This window comes from Pempheris klunzingeri, chromosome 18, assembly GCF_042242105.1.
Source record: "Pempheris klunzingeri isolate RE-2024b chromosome 18, fPemKlu1.hap1, whole genome shotgun sequence".
Taxonomy (NCBI): Eukaryota; Metazoa; Chordata; class Actinopteri; order Acropomatiformes; family Pempheridae; genus Pempheris; species Pempheris klunzingeri.
Genome location: NC_092029.1, coordinates 16,082,450 through 16,097,260, shown reverse-complemented (window position 1 = coordinate 16,097,260; position 14,811 = coordinate 16,082,450). Strand labels below are relative to the sequence as shown.

At 41.7% G+C, this 14,811-nt stretch overlaps 1 protein-coding gene across 2 annotated transcripts in view; it reads left to right on the top strand.

Annotated features, from left to right (window-relative positions):
* Window positions 1–14,811, top strand: part of sipa1l1 (signal-induced proliferation-associated 1 like 1) — a 71,328-nt gene that overhangs the window by 36,541 nt on the left and 19,976 nt on the right. The window contains exons 4-10 of one of the 2 annotated variants that reach the window (XM_070848922.1): window positions 4,989–6,564; window positions 6,775–6,997; window positions 7,463–7,593; window positions 9,522–9,710; window positions 10,996–11,170; window positions 12,762–12,865; window positions 13,237–13,394. In XM_070848922.1, coding sequence (XP_070705023.1) covers window positions 5,122–6,564; window positions 6,775–6,997; window positions 7,463–7,593; window positions 9,522–9,710; window positions 10,996–11,170; window positions 12,762–12,865; window positions 13,237–13,394 — 2,423 coding nt within the window. In that variant the 5' untranslated portion in view covers window positions 4,989–5,121. Of the gene's footprint in view, window positions 1–4,988; window positions 6,565–6,774; window positions 6,998–7,462; window positions 7,594–9,521; window positions 9,711–10,995; window positions 11,171–12,761; window positions 12,866–13,236; window positions 13,395–14,811 lie in introns of those variants that run through there. The other variant, XM_070848923.1, reaches the window with a different exon arrangement.

The window sequence follows — 14,811 nt, the reverse complement described above, 5'->3', positions numbered from 1 at the left end:
TGTAATTGCCATTTCCCCACATACAGCTACTTCTGCACCCCCAGTCATGCAGGATGGGGGATCTCTTTTTGAATTTTCTCTTGAGAGTTTCACCCATCTTTTTCTTTATGTCCAAAGGCTTTTAGTTCCTCTCTCTTCTCTCCTTAGAGAGCTTGGGCTGGGTCTGAAACTTTTTCTGCTCTGGGCATGCATAATCTATTGAGACATAATATGAGTTGTCAGGATTTACAAAAAACATGACGTGACTTGACTTGACTCACCAGTCGGTGTGGTAATGTCGTCTGTCTGGGGAAACAGGTGTATAATTGTCAAAGATTTGATAACAAGAAAAACGGCACAATTGGAGCTAGTTATGGAGTTTTGTTCCTCTTTCATGTCTTTTAAATTCTATTATTTTCTTTACTCCCCTGCCTCTGTAGGTCCATCATTAAATAAGTGGTCTGTGATTGCAAGGTGGTGATCCTCACTAAGCACAGGCCTAGGAAAACTACAATGCAGGCTGATTAATGGATACTGAACGCTAATTCACTCTACGATTGTCTGTCTAAAAATATTCACCAGTTCCACTCCAAGAGTTTGTCTGAGAATGAAGAGAAGAAATGGATGATTTTGGTCTTTGTGCCTCAGCTACACTCGCAAACACACACATGAACTCACTGAACCCCCTGCTCAGCTTTGTGTGCTCCCTCTATGACTGTGTGTCCTGACATTGTTAAGCCTCTCTCAGTCAGTTAGTTACAGAGCTTGTCTGCGCTGTAATTTTCAGGTGTGTGTGTGTGTGTGTGTGTGACTCACTGTGGACTGGAGCAGATTCATAGTCACACGGTGCCCATCCAGACACACCTGTGCTGCTTGACAAGCGTAAGCAGTGCTATGTACTTTGTTTACATATTTTTAAATCTCCATAGTAACAATAATGACACCTTCACGGTATTGTACTCACTAGTAGGTTAAAATTGTAATTTACTCCTCAATAGTTTATGGGTCCAATCATTTCTTATAATTTCATGAAAATATAATGATATGTAGCTATGAATTTAAAGCATCGTGTGTTGTGGTTCTAATTTTAGGGAAAATTGAGATAGTTTTCAGTCGGCACACTTCAATTGATTATTTCCAATTAATTGCTAGGGAAGTCGAGTAGCTAGTGCACAGCAGGCCAGTTGAACATGCAAAAAGGTGTCTGCGGGCAAACAAACACTTCAACACATAGATAATGAATTGACAAAAAAGTCTATTAATTTTGGTATAATTGGAGCTGAATACCAGCAGCTGCTTTTAAATTCAGCACAAGTAACAAAAAAAAACACAACAAAATGGCAAAGCAAAAGAGAAAAGATTCCAGAATGTTGTTTCTGATTTCTCTATAATGATTATTACCTAAGTTTGTTACATTTTTTACTTGGAAAGTAACATTTTTAGGGAGAGGTGGCATAGCGTGACGTAGAAGTCACATAATACAGTTTATACATTTTAATGATGACACATCACATAAATCCCTGTGTGTTTGCAAACCCTCTGTTGTATATTAACTCATTTCTTCTGTTACTGCTGGTGCCTCTTCTGCTACCACAAATATGAATACTAATGATTGTGATGATAGTTATATTAATGATACATGAAATTAGTAAAGCATGAATCTAAATGTATTGCTTGTACAGTGCTTCAGAAGAAAGTACCAGCACCAATACAAAATAAAGATCCAGTATTTAAATTTGTTAATTTATTATCCTATTTATTAAGTAGGTTCACACCTCAAGTCTGTCTTGAAATAGTGCATTGGAGGAGTTACTGGCCGGGGATAATGCCACCTGAATATACTGGCCATGAAGGAATTCCTTGGCATGATGTAAGCCAAAATCTATATTTGTGCAAATAAGTATTTTGTGAGGCTTTGAGGTTAATGAAATTAAGTCCACAGTTAAAGGTTTCAGAGAAGGAAAATGACTATTAAACATGCCCCTATGAATTACCAGATTTGTATCTGTAATATGAATTGCTTGGCTTTTACAACAATGCTTTCATGGTTTGGTAATGTCATGCTTATGGTCCCAGTCGTTATCTGTAAGATGCAAGTAAGTCCCTCTGCTGACAGTTTCCAGTTGACTGGGCCAGCAGACAACCTCAGCAGCACTGTGCAGCATCGAACAGTGATGCTGAATATTTACCTCAGGAATCGACCTCATTTAGACACTGCTAAAGGTTACTGAGTATCTGTCAGAGTAATTGGTCTTCTGCGACTGCAGAGAGGCTCGCTATGCCACATTCATTCATTTCAATTCCCAGCCTCCGAACATAACATGCAGTATGATCCTGTGCCCTCTCAGTCTGTTCTCCAACTCTTCTTTTCTCATTTTCTCCACTTCCCATTATAGAGTACTATCCAGTCCTCAGTGGAGAGAGAGAGAGAGACAGTCAATCTGCAGGTATACACTTTTTGAGAGTGACTTTAGAGGTGTGTAGTGTTGTTGCTACTTTTGACATTTACTATTGTGCTCTTGCTAGTACATTTTGGGGGAATTAAATGGAATTTTGCTCTTTCTTTGATACATGAAGCCACTTGCACAAAGTTGTCTATCTGTAGTACTATGCACATTGTGTTGTGACGACCCTTGTGATTGGGTGTTGAAGATTTGACTTCACTGTCAGTGGAACAGCTTTTTACTCTATAAGAGAAATTGAGAAAAGATTCTGGGGTTCTACTTCTTTTACGCTACTTTTGTGGTTGTGCAATTGTGTTCTATGGTATTTTGTGAATTTGAGTCCAGTGGAAGGGGCTTTGAAAAGACTGATGAACCACTGGCCTGCATCGGGTTTGAGGCATGCCAGTTTTGTACTGCCCTTTGATATTTGCAAGGAAGTAAAAAGCTTAACATTAAATCATTTCACTGGTATAGAAGAAAACCCCTCTGAGGAAGTTCATGGATGGTGATGCTCTTTCAGTTCTATAATTCACGATCTCTTTTGAGAGTAAATTGAAATACTTTAATTATCCAGCCAAGATGATGTATATCTGTTCCACTAATACAGCAGTTGAGACAACTCACATAACTCCTTGTGAGCTTTAAGCTAAATTTACAGTATGTTTTTTTTGTCTTATTATTTAATCTGATCCCAAACAGAAAAATGAAAGGCCTCTTTAGCATATCAAAAATGTTCCCACAACACAAGCCTTATGCACTATGTGTGTGCACATGGAAATCTCTCAGCCAGACACACAAATGCTCACCAACACCTGGCTGTGAAACAGGAAAGACTTTGGGTTTTTACCTTTCGAGTTTCCGCCTGTTAGACTTCAAACACTTAGATGTTTAAAGCCAAGCCGAAGCCTAGTCTAGGATGTCATGCTGCTCAAACAGGCCCAACTCACTAACAGCGTTAGAGAGCAGAGGCGAGACAGTAGAGTGATGAGCACTGCCCACAAGGCTGCAGAAAGCTCAACAAAGCACCTCAGATCTTTTTTGAAGGGTCAGTTCCCCCATATTACAAACACATTTTCCCAGACAACGTGTGGCATTGATCCATGCAGGTAGTTTTGGGTTCATAAGATACAACACAGCAACACAGCAGTAATGAATTGAATTTTGAGAAGTTGATCACTGTGAGAAATCTGTGGGCAAGGAAGGAATCCATTCCTCTTTTTCTGTCTGTCTCTCTCCCTCCATTTCTCTCGCACACACGCTGACACTCACAGAAACATGCACTGCTCAAGTCTCCATGGTGATACAAAGTGTGGTCTGGAAGAGAGGGGTAGTACACCATTGTGGACAAACCAACAGGCAAACACATACTTGGGCGAACATTTCATTTATAGTTGTGTGAGGCGCAGTAGCTTTCACATCATGTTTGATTGACTAAATGACCAAATCTGCCCATGCACATGAAATCTGTACACCCACACTGTGACTTTCGTTTGTGGATAAGTCGATCTGATGATTTGTAGTTATTCTAATAATCTCCTGAGCCCTTCTAGGAAAATTCCACATTGTCTGGCCAGTCTAAAAGCTGCCTGAGTGCTTTGACAGCTAGGTCAGGTGTGTCATGGCTCCTTTGATGTCATGGGGAAAAACCTAGACAAGAAAGACTTCCTTGGTGATGCCAACAAGAATTAAATGCTGAATTTTCGAATGCCGGTTTCAATAAGTCCCTGATGCAAGTTGATTGCTTCTTTTTGGTATTATTTGGGGATAATGGATCAGAACTTTTTTTTTTCTAGCTCCACTTCCAACAGCTGTACAACAATAACATACTGCTCTAACGCATCGACTATATATATGTTTTATACACTGAAGCGTCAGTGTTAAAAATCTAATAATGTCATGTATAATAATATATCAGTCACAAAGACCAACTTTTTAACAGCAGAACAACAGAAATCAAATGTTATTGGGACTGACTTCACTCAAAGTAAATAAAGTAAAAGTCAAAGGAAGAGTGAAAAACCGTGACAGAAAGGTACAGAGGACGGTGATATAGTTTCACTAAGGAGATTATGGGGCATGTCATAGGTGATGTTGTATGTTCTCTAACTTGATTTCTTTTTCTCCTCTGTTTCCTTCTGGCTTTTCATTTTTGCATTTTTGCATCCTCTTTGTCTATGTTTCTCAGTTGGTCCCATCCAGACTGAGTTTAGTTGGTGGTTGGTTGCATGGATGCAATACACACTGCTTTTTAGAGGCTCCAACTGTTTTCTTTTCATCAAGCTTCAGCTCTTTAAAGATTGAGCATCTCTACTGTTTTTGATTAAAAAGAATTTAAGGTCTTAAACATCTATCTTACCTTTTTAGCACGAATCACAGTATATGATTTGTAAAAGTATAAAGCCAGCCATGTTTGCAATATATCATATGCTTTAGTGTATTGATGAAATTCTACACAGTGTCATTTCTACCATTCTTTTTACTGGAGACCATTGATTTAAAATATCTTGTTGACTATTGATTGTTTGAGACCTATTCATGTTTTCCTTTCCTTTGCTCTTTCTGCAGCTCCAAATGTGTCCGTGAGACCCTCATCACTTAACTCAGTGGGCATTATGTTGACCCTGATCTAAACTCATCAGCAACCCATCCCTACCTTTCCCTCCCACCTCCCCTCCCCACACCCTTTCCCATCTCCATCATGACCAGTCTGAAGCGCTCTCAGACAGAGCGCTCGGTCGGGGGCTCAGTGCCAGCTACTGATGAGTTCTATACCCGCCGCCTGCGCCTGCCCAATGGAGGGGCACCACCACCCCGCAGTGAGAGTGCACACATCTCCTCTTCCTCCACCACTGGCACCAACCCTGGCGTTCCCAAAATGGGAGTACGGGCTCGTGTGGCTGATTGGCCCCCAAGGAAAGACGGTGGAGGAGGGGGTATTTGGCATATCACTGTGGAAACCGACTCACCCAGCTCTACCAACACCACCAGCTCTTCAGGATCAGGAAGTGGAGATAGAGAAAGACTTGGAGGAGGGGGAGGAAGTGGTGGGGGAGGGGGAGGAGGTGGGGGAGGTGGAGGAGGTGGAGGAGGAAGTGGTGGCAGTGGTGGCAGTGGAGGAGGAGGGGTGTCAGCCGTCACAGCCCATAGCAATCTGTCAGCCAAGTTGGGCCACCTGATAAGCCCACAGGACTCATCCATGTTGCGCAACATCCACAACACACTAAAGAGCAAGATGCAAAGCAAGGGAAAGGACAATCGCTTCCTGTCACCGGATGGCTATCTGGGCTCACCTCGCAAAGGGATGAGACGCATCCGCCAGCGCAGTAACAGTGATATAACTATCAGTGAGCTGGATGGGGACAACAATGAGGGCTGGTCCTTCTCTGGGTGGACACCCATGCACCGTGAATATGGCAGCACTTCATCCATAGATAAACATGGTGTGTCAGGAGAGAGCTTCTTTGACATGCTAAAGGGATACCAGTCCTCTGAGGCCCCTGATCAGCGAAGTCCAGCTCCAGAGAGGCTGACTGAGCTTCTTACTGTGGCCCCAATAAAACAGGCCGCCCTGGACCTGCCAGATGGACCTTTGGGTCCAGCCAGGGGTAGTCCTGCCAGTCGTCTGAAGGAACGAGAGAAGCACTTGAAGAGGAGGTCAAAGTCAGAGACAGGTGGAGAGTCAATATTCCGTAAGCTGCGCAGTGTGAAGGTTGAAGGTGACACATCAAGGGCAGGCTCAGATGTTGAAGATGGTGGGAAAGGTGATGAGAGTGGCCCAGCTCCCAAACCCTGGGTCTGCCAAAAAGGCTTTTCCCATTTTGATGTCCAGTCTCTACTCTTTGACCTCAATGAGGCAATCCACAGTCGGCAATCTGGGTCCAAACGCAAGAACACCACTACCGGTGCCTCGGCTGCTGCTGCTGCCTCAGCCTCCGCCTCGTCCTCCCTCTCCTCCAATCAGAGTGGAATGTATGGGTCACCCTGCGGCTCACAAGAGGAGCTGAGCAAGGAGGGAACAGGAGGACACAATCCTGCCATGGATCCTGGTGATGACAAGAGCAATGACCTGGTGCTCAGCTGCCCATGTTTCAGGAATGAGATCGGTGGAGAGGGTGAGAGGAACATCTCTCCTGCTAAACAGGTAGGTTTTGTACAAGAATAGGACGATAAGTCTGAAAAGATGGGCTCTTCAGGTTTAATGTTAAGACTGCAGCCTGCAATATTAATTCCTGAACTTCCTGGTCATTTAGAAAACAACAGCATTGAAGATCACTCAAAAAAAGTGATGTGGAAGATGCATTGAAGATTAGATACTTACCCGCTTTACTTTTCCTTGTCTTCCATCCTCCAGCAGGGCAGCATAGGGAGTGGTGGAAGCTCAAGCAATTCCTCTGGCAGTACAGAGGAAGGACCTTTAGATGCCACCCTCACTACTCATTTTACCAACGCTGGGGTGGCTGTGTTGGAGGCCTCCAAAGACGGGCCAAGCCAACATGCTGACAGGTCAAAACGGTACATTGTGGAACACGTTGACCTCGGCACCTACTACTACCGAAAGTACTTCTACCTCAGAGGTGAGCAAGTAAGGATAGTATGTGATTCATAGTTCTTGACTTTTGATACTTGCTTCTTCATCTCTGGTGTGGAAATTGTTTTACAAAACATGACTCTATACTCTACAAGTAATTTCTAAAAATGTACTCATTATTGGCAGAGAAAATGCCATTTTCTGCTTACAGCCAAGCTTCAACTATTTTAGACCATTGGCTATATATTCAGTATTCATGCAAATGCTGCATTCTGCATATCACTAGGAATAAGAGACAAGTTGGCAGGCAGTAGATGAAGGCTTGGTTTGTTCTTTTTTAACTACATGCAAGACTAATTTTCGTGTCAGGTGTTTTACATCCACCCCACATTAAAACCAGTAGAATTGCACTTTAGTTGTCCGATTCCCCCTTCTGTAATTTCCTCCTCTATTTCACTTTATCCCTTTCTGCCCATCCCTGGCTCAAATCTCACTCTTCCTCAACCCCTAGAGCACTGGAACTACCTGGGGGTAGATGAGAACCTTGGTCCAGTGGCAGTGAGTCTGAGGAGGGAGAAGTTGGATGAACACAAGGAGCATGGCCAGCAGTACAACTACAGGGTCATCTTCAGGACGAGTGAGGTACATTGAAATTGACACATGTGCCTCTTACAACTTATATGACATATGTTGTATTTGATTAGCTTGATTTGTTACATCATTTATTTTTAAGTGACGTGTTTATTCACCAGGATATACAGCATTTGTAGCTGTTCTCCCTGGAGCCATGAATCTTTATGTTCACACATGTGTCAATATTTAGTACACTCTGTACTGAGTGATAGTTCTGAGAAGCTCTTATGAGTTCAAATTGTGTAGGCAGTAATATATACGATCTGCGCTCAACCTTCCTTATTGAAAAAGCCAGTTGGGGGGAGATATTACAAAGGGTTCATCTCAAGGTTGTCAGATATGGCTCAAGACCTTAAATGCAACCGCCTCCATTCCTCAACACTGCCTTAAATTGTTTGACTTAGTTAATAATGTATTCAGGGCTTAAATTTCTTATTACGATTACTTTCGTATTACTTATACGATTCCAGGCATAGATCATTTATAAATTAATGTAATACTTAAATCAATACATTGCATACATTTCCTGCTGCACAACTTTTCAGGCCCACAAACATCTCTTGCTGTAATCCCTGAGTATTCTCCCAGTTGTTTATTCACACTGCTCAATCTGCAGTTTGCAGTGATTGGAAATATTTTGTGAATCCCTCTAGCTTCCATCTCCTCCTATAGACATACTAGAGCCAGAGATCCATGTCCTCATTCTCCGAGCTCAACACCCACCTACCATCTTTGTCAGCCTTTATCTGTGAAGGACTGAGCTGTGCCATTTCACAGTTAAACGAGCCTAAAATAGCGCCAAAGGTATTTGAGTAGAGGAGGAAAAGCATTGCTCTCGTATTGAAGCACACCATGAGTAATAGCCCCTCCAATCTCTTGGGATGACGCATGTCCTACTGTGCTGTGTTTTCCTCTATTTTCCTCCCTTCTCTTACATCCCTCTCTCCTCTCTAATTGTTATTTTCAGAGCAGGGAGCTGGGAAGGTATAGATATCTATATGTATGTGTGTATGTGTGTGTGTGTGTGTGTGGGAGTGAGTGGGATGCACTGATGTTGAAGAGATAAGTCCAGTGTCCATTGAGGACAGCTGTTGTCCTCTCTTCAGTGAGAGTGCTTCTCTTCACTTACCCTGAGGGTGTTGGCACCGACACTGGACCTGCCGAACACCATGTGAAGACTCACAAACACAAAACAAATCTGTGATTCTAAAGAGCTCTGAGGCCACCACAGATATCCAGCTGTGTTTATTTGCTCATGATAGTTGCTCAGGTCGGGGTCCTTCTACAGTTCTCTTGATTTATTAATGAATGTCCTCCTCGAGTTTGTTTTAATCTGAAGCATAGAGTCTTCATAGTGGAAACTACTGCAACACACACACACACACACACACACACACACACACTAACACACACATTCCTTTTTCTGGCTTTCCTCCACACGTTTTCCCTGCACTAGCAGAGAACATGGTCTGGCAGAATCCATTTTTTAGCCTGGAGTTTGTTGAAAAAAGATTGATTTCATGATCAATCCTGAGCTCATGATGCAGCGATGGCCATGATTATCCTTTGAAAAGAGCCCTCTTATGCTAAAAATTGAATTTAATTGCACAGGCCGTCACGGCACTACATCGTTTTTATAGTGTGGTTTTCACTCTAAGGCCTTTTGATTCTATGGTTTCTATAATTAACGAGTGAAGCACAACTGCCAGAAAGAGCACTGCAGAGCAAGATAATGCAGCTCATCAGAAGTATAAGGATTGACTTCTTGGGGAGAATGAGTTAGGAGACAGTTTAGAATGTATTGTCAAAGTATAGTATATTTTATGTATTACTGCTAGTTATTATCTAATCATTTTCGCAGTTCCCACCAAATGAAAATGTTTTTTTTGGTTGTTGCCCTGATCCTTCTGTTTCCTGTTTTCTTTTGCTGTCTCCAGCTGAATACCCTGAGGGGCTCCATCCTGGAAGATGTAGTTCCTTCTACGTCTAAGCATGGTCTAGGTCGAGGCCTGCCCCTCAAAGAGGTGCTGGAGTACCTGGTGCCTGAACTCAATGTCCACTGCCTGCGTCTGGCACTCAACACGCCTAAGGTCACTGAGCAGCTGATGAAGCTGGATGAGCAGGGGGTAAGGACACACAGTGAGCAAACTGAGTTAGGCTGGGTGACTGGCTGATGTCTTTGGTTGCTCAGATTAAAAGAATTCAATTTTTTTTTAATCAATTTAGAGAACATCATTCTTTAAAAGTATTATCTGTTCAGCATAATATTGAAACTAAAGACACAAATTCCCAGACATTATAGTACTATATATAGTCATTTATTTTGTTTTTGTGTTTTATGTAGCCTTTTATGTGTAGGTGTTGTTTTTCTAAGAGGAAGATGTCTCATTGTGAAGGAGAATAACTAATTATACATTTTTGTTTTTTACTTATCCATTCACTCCCACAGACTATTATGTGGGATTTAAGAGGAGAAACTCCATCATATATCAACACACACAGACACACACACAGACACACACACACACACACACACACACGACCTTAAAAAGAGGACAAACACAAAACAAGCTCTTTGATACTCATGCTCCCTGATGCCATCATCAAAAGCTGAACCTCTGAAAATGTCAACATGATTTCTGTGGAAAATGGCATCACAATCACTGCAGAACAACTCAAGGTGGTTATTCTTAAAATGCCAACATGGGTTCTTCCTAAAATGTCAACATTGTTACTTTGACATGGTTTCTACACAGTGGGAATCTGCATCTCCATCACTGAGGCCGACGCTATGCCAACAATTCAATGCATTAAAGATACACATGGAGCAACTACAAATACGACGCACAGCTATTGAGATGCAGTACAATTCATTATTTGGTTCAACGCAATGCACTACAAGGCGATGTGATGCTGAAGAATGCGTTGCAATTCATTATGGTACAGAGCGTTTGATTTTATTTCTTTGGTTTTTCTTAAGCAAACAGCAAGTCATAAATGGAATACCCAAGTAGCTCAACAAGTAGAGTGTGTACCATTAAGGTTTAGTCCTCACTGCAGAGGCCCAGTTTTGAATTTACTGCTGACTAGAATATAACAACATAAATGATTCCAGAGAAAAAGGCAGAGGGTCAAAAGTGTTCCAACCAACCCCAATCTCCCCTACAGTAAACATGGCAGTGAAGATAACAGTAATGGCAATTTATTCATCCCATATTGTGCCATTGTTAGTGGATCATAACATCCTCTCACACTTATCCCAAATTGTATCCGGTCCACACTTTTTTACTCAGGGCAATCACCTCATGAACTTGGTGCACCATCGCTAATGGGTTAACCTTACCATCCTGACTACACAGTATTATACCGTGTCACCCCTTTTCATTGCATCAGTCTTGGTTCTCTCCATAGTTGAGTTTCCAGCGGAAAGTGGGGGTGATGTACTGCATGGCAGGCCAGAGCAGCGAGGAGGAGATGTACAACAACGAGTCAGCTGGTCCTGCACTGGAGGAGTTCCTTCATCTGCTGGGGGAGAGGGTTAGACTCAAAGGCTTCACCAAGTACCGGGCCCAGCTGGACACAAAGAGTATGTGCATGCTCAGATTACAAGTTGTTCCTCATGTACAGTTGACAGACAAGTAGAAGCTCTCATTGATTAAAGTTTTGTGTTCAGTCGCCCAGCAAGCATTTGATGGATTGTGGCATGCCAGAGGTGACCATCCCCTCTGACATGATGTGTGTATGCACAATGTTGAATGGTTAATGATTGGGACTGATATAAGACCTTTACTGTGTTATATAAAGGTAATACTTAGAAACAATTGCATGGCCAGCAAGAGAACAATTCTGTCGTGGCAGCATATCTTAGCAGCAAACAGTAACAACCCAGAGCTCCAAACAACTTCATAAATAGTATAATAAGTATTTAAAGGTGTGTGATTCTGCACACCAACATAGGGGACACCCTTAGGGTGCAGGAGTACTCTGGAACACTCCGTTCTTGGAGAGCAGATGGCTTCTGAAGTCTGCCTCATAATTGGTGTTGTTTACAGACTGACAATAGTTGTAGCCACTGTAGGTAGACCAGATAAATAGGGCATCGCTTCTTATGTGCAAAGAGCCCTCAGAATACACACTTGATATTCTACAGTGCTACTTATTTACATGGTTGTACATGCAACCTCTAATAATCTAAAATTGGTTTTAACATCAGGAGTTTCATTAGGATAAGGATGTACAATTTACAACAGGAGTAATTGAAACACTAGACTGAAATTAATTATGCAAGGACGGTTAAAGAATAAAATAAATTGCATAGAAGTGACACACAGATCTTTGAAGCCCAGGTTCATTCGCAGCGTTTATGAATAAAGCCCCAGATATGTGAAACATAGCTTTTTAGACTTGAGCCCCTCAGTCTCAGTGCTTTGATTCCTCTGGCTTCCTTTCAGTGATTCTTCTGTTTCCTCTTAAGGTTCTGCCTTAAAAAACAAGTTCCTTTAATTTAAGACATGTGACAGATGGCCTTTGGTGTCACATTAATCCATTGGGAAACTGATCCACCATGTGTTCTCTGGGTCTCTCCTTTGCCTGACCATCTCTGCAGTGGCTATAAGCAAGATTGATGACAACAATATGCTTGCCTGTGTTTGATATTTAACTCCATACTGTCTTTATATCAATTAAGTCATCCCCCATAAGGCTGTGTGAGACAAAACATCTCTCAGTCACTTTTTGTTGGACATGTAATACAACCTTCAGTAGCCTCTAGTAAATTAAATAAAGCTGTGCAAAGAATTCCCTATAGACGGAGTTAATTAATTGAGCTAATCCAGCCAGGTTAAGTATGGCCTTTTAAACACCTCGTGACTGTTTTAATCTTTGAACGGAGCCCATCAATAGACTGTGGAGGTGGCTAATAAGATGCAGTAGCTTTCTTGAGGGCCAAAGCCTGTTCAGAGCTCAGGGAACAGTGATTAGCATTAGCAGCTGAAGAGATGATGTTTGGTTGGGTTTCAGGGGTTATTAATAAATACTGTTATAAACACGTCTCAATTTCATGTCTGGAGTCAAGCCCACCTGAAAAGAGTGGCCCGAATCACATTCCAATTGAAGGACAGTTTTGTTTCCTTTATTCCAAAGCATGAAAAATTCACATGCAATTGTATTTCCTGCAGCTGACTCAACGGGCACCCATTCCTTGTACACCACTTACAAGGATTATGAGCTCATGTTCCATGTGTCTACCATGCTGCCATACACACCCAACAATAAGCAACAGGTATGTTAATGAAAGGACGCACAGTTCCAACACACTGAAGTCTTTGAGCAATTTGCAGCTTTTAATTTATTTAAAAAATGGCCAGCAGGTCATGAAAACATGCAAAAACTTTTTTGCCTGTGCCATTGAAATAAGTACAACCATGCTGTGCCGAGTGTACATGATCCTATGATAATTTCACTGCTTTTTTCATGGACAACTTCTGTTTTCTTTTTGTTGACAGACTCAAAGCAACATACATGTACATTTAATCGGTGGCTCAAGTTGAACTCACTTAATGCACTTATGTTTTGCATAGTTTTTGAGAGATTTCATTTAATATAACTCAGTATCCAACACTAATTTCTTCTGCTGTCTTTGTGCTTTTCCAGTTACTGCGGAAGCGGCATATCGGGAATGACATCGTCACGATTGTATTCCAGGAACCCGGAGCGCTCCCCTTCACCCCCAAAAACATTCGCTCACACTTCCAGCACGTCTTTGTAATTGTGCGTGCTCATAACCCGTGCTCCGACAACAGCTCCTACAGGTGAGATGCACATGCCAATGTATATATGTTGTTCTTAAGAGAGTGTTGCACTGTGGGTGGTTCGTCACCCAAACGCTGCTGCCCTGTTGGCTCTCTTGCTGTCCTACAGTGTGTTTGCTAGTGTTCTTAGTCCCAAAAGTCAGCCAGTTTAACCGACAGTACAGCAGTTATCTACTGGCTTCCACTATATGGAATAAATGTGGTGTCATAGGCAATAAGAAAAGGCAATAAGAGAATGCCTATTACCAGAACAATTACTCGGCTGAAGGCTTTGGAAATCTATTAATCGAATTTAGTGATTCATGCCAATATACTGTGAGGTGGTACAATGGAATTAAAAAGACAAGTAAGCTGTAGATAATTTCTAGTATTTTAAGCACCAGCACTGTGACCAAAGACTCTGCGTACTTTATGTATGTATCACAACAGTGATGATACCTTTAAAACATGTTAAGTATGGTTAAATAAGTGTTTTTTTAACATTGTTTAGCAACACTTGCCAGTGCAGTCGGTGCATTTTGCAAAAGTCTAGACAAATAATTTGGCCTTTGTTTTACCTAAAGTATGCCCATGACTCATAAATCACTTTCCACTACTTCTGACACAATAATGCTCATATCAGTTGCCTCAAAAAGTTGTGCATCTCGAATTGCCTTTGCAGTCCCATCACTCCACCATAGAGTAGGCTGTGAGTGTTGTGAGCCCTCTGTATGGCTCACGATTTATTACCACCTTGTCAAAGTTGTGTAATATGAAACACAAAGTACCAGCCTGCAATCATTTCTAAGAAATAATGAGTATTCTGCCTTTCCTACATTTTCTGTTTAAAACTGCTCAGCTGTGAAGGACATTTCATTCTCTGTTTATTCCTGCTTCTGTCTTGTTATCTATAATTCTGTCATCCTCTCCTATCCTGCTCTCTTTGACTCTTCCTCCCTCTCCCACTAATGGCTGTTTTAATTGCTGTCTGAGCACATTGTGTGAGGTCTTAATTGTCCCCCATAGGGCTGCTTCGTTACTGAGCAACAACGCGCACACACACACACAAACACACACACTCACGCATACACAAACAAAAGCCCAGCAATACAGTGAATATAGAGCAAATACCATTTACACATTCCTTCTGTGATTCACATTTGTTTTCCAAAGTAAACAGCTCTTCCAAAATTCTTAAAGTCTTAAAATTCTATAGTTTTACCAGCTGTTTTTTAGTAAACCAGCCAATATATTATTAACGACTAACATTTGTAGTATCTAGTATAACTGAACGCAATTGCCTGTCAATCCCAACTACTTGGAAAACCTACTTTAAAAACACTCCACATACAATAAACTCTGTGGTCTGTGGTCCAAATGGTTTTATTATAAGGTCTAGTAGACTTGGACAAAGATATCACAGAACTGCTGAAAGAGA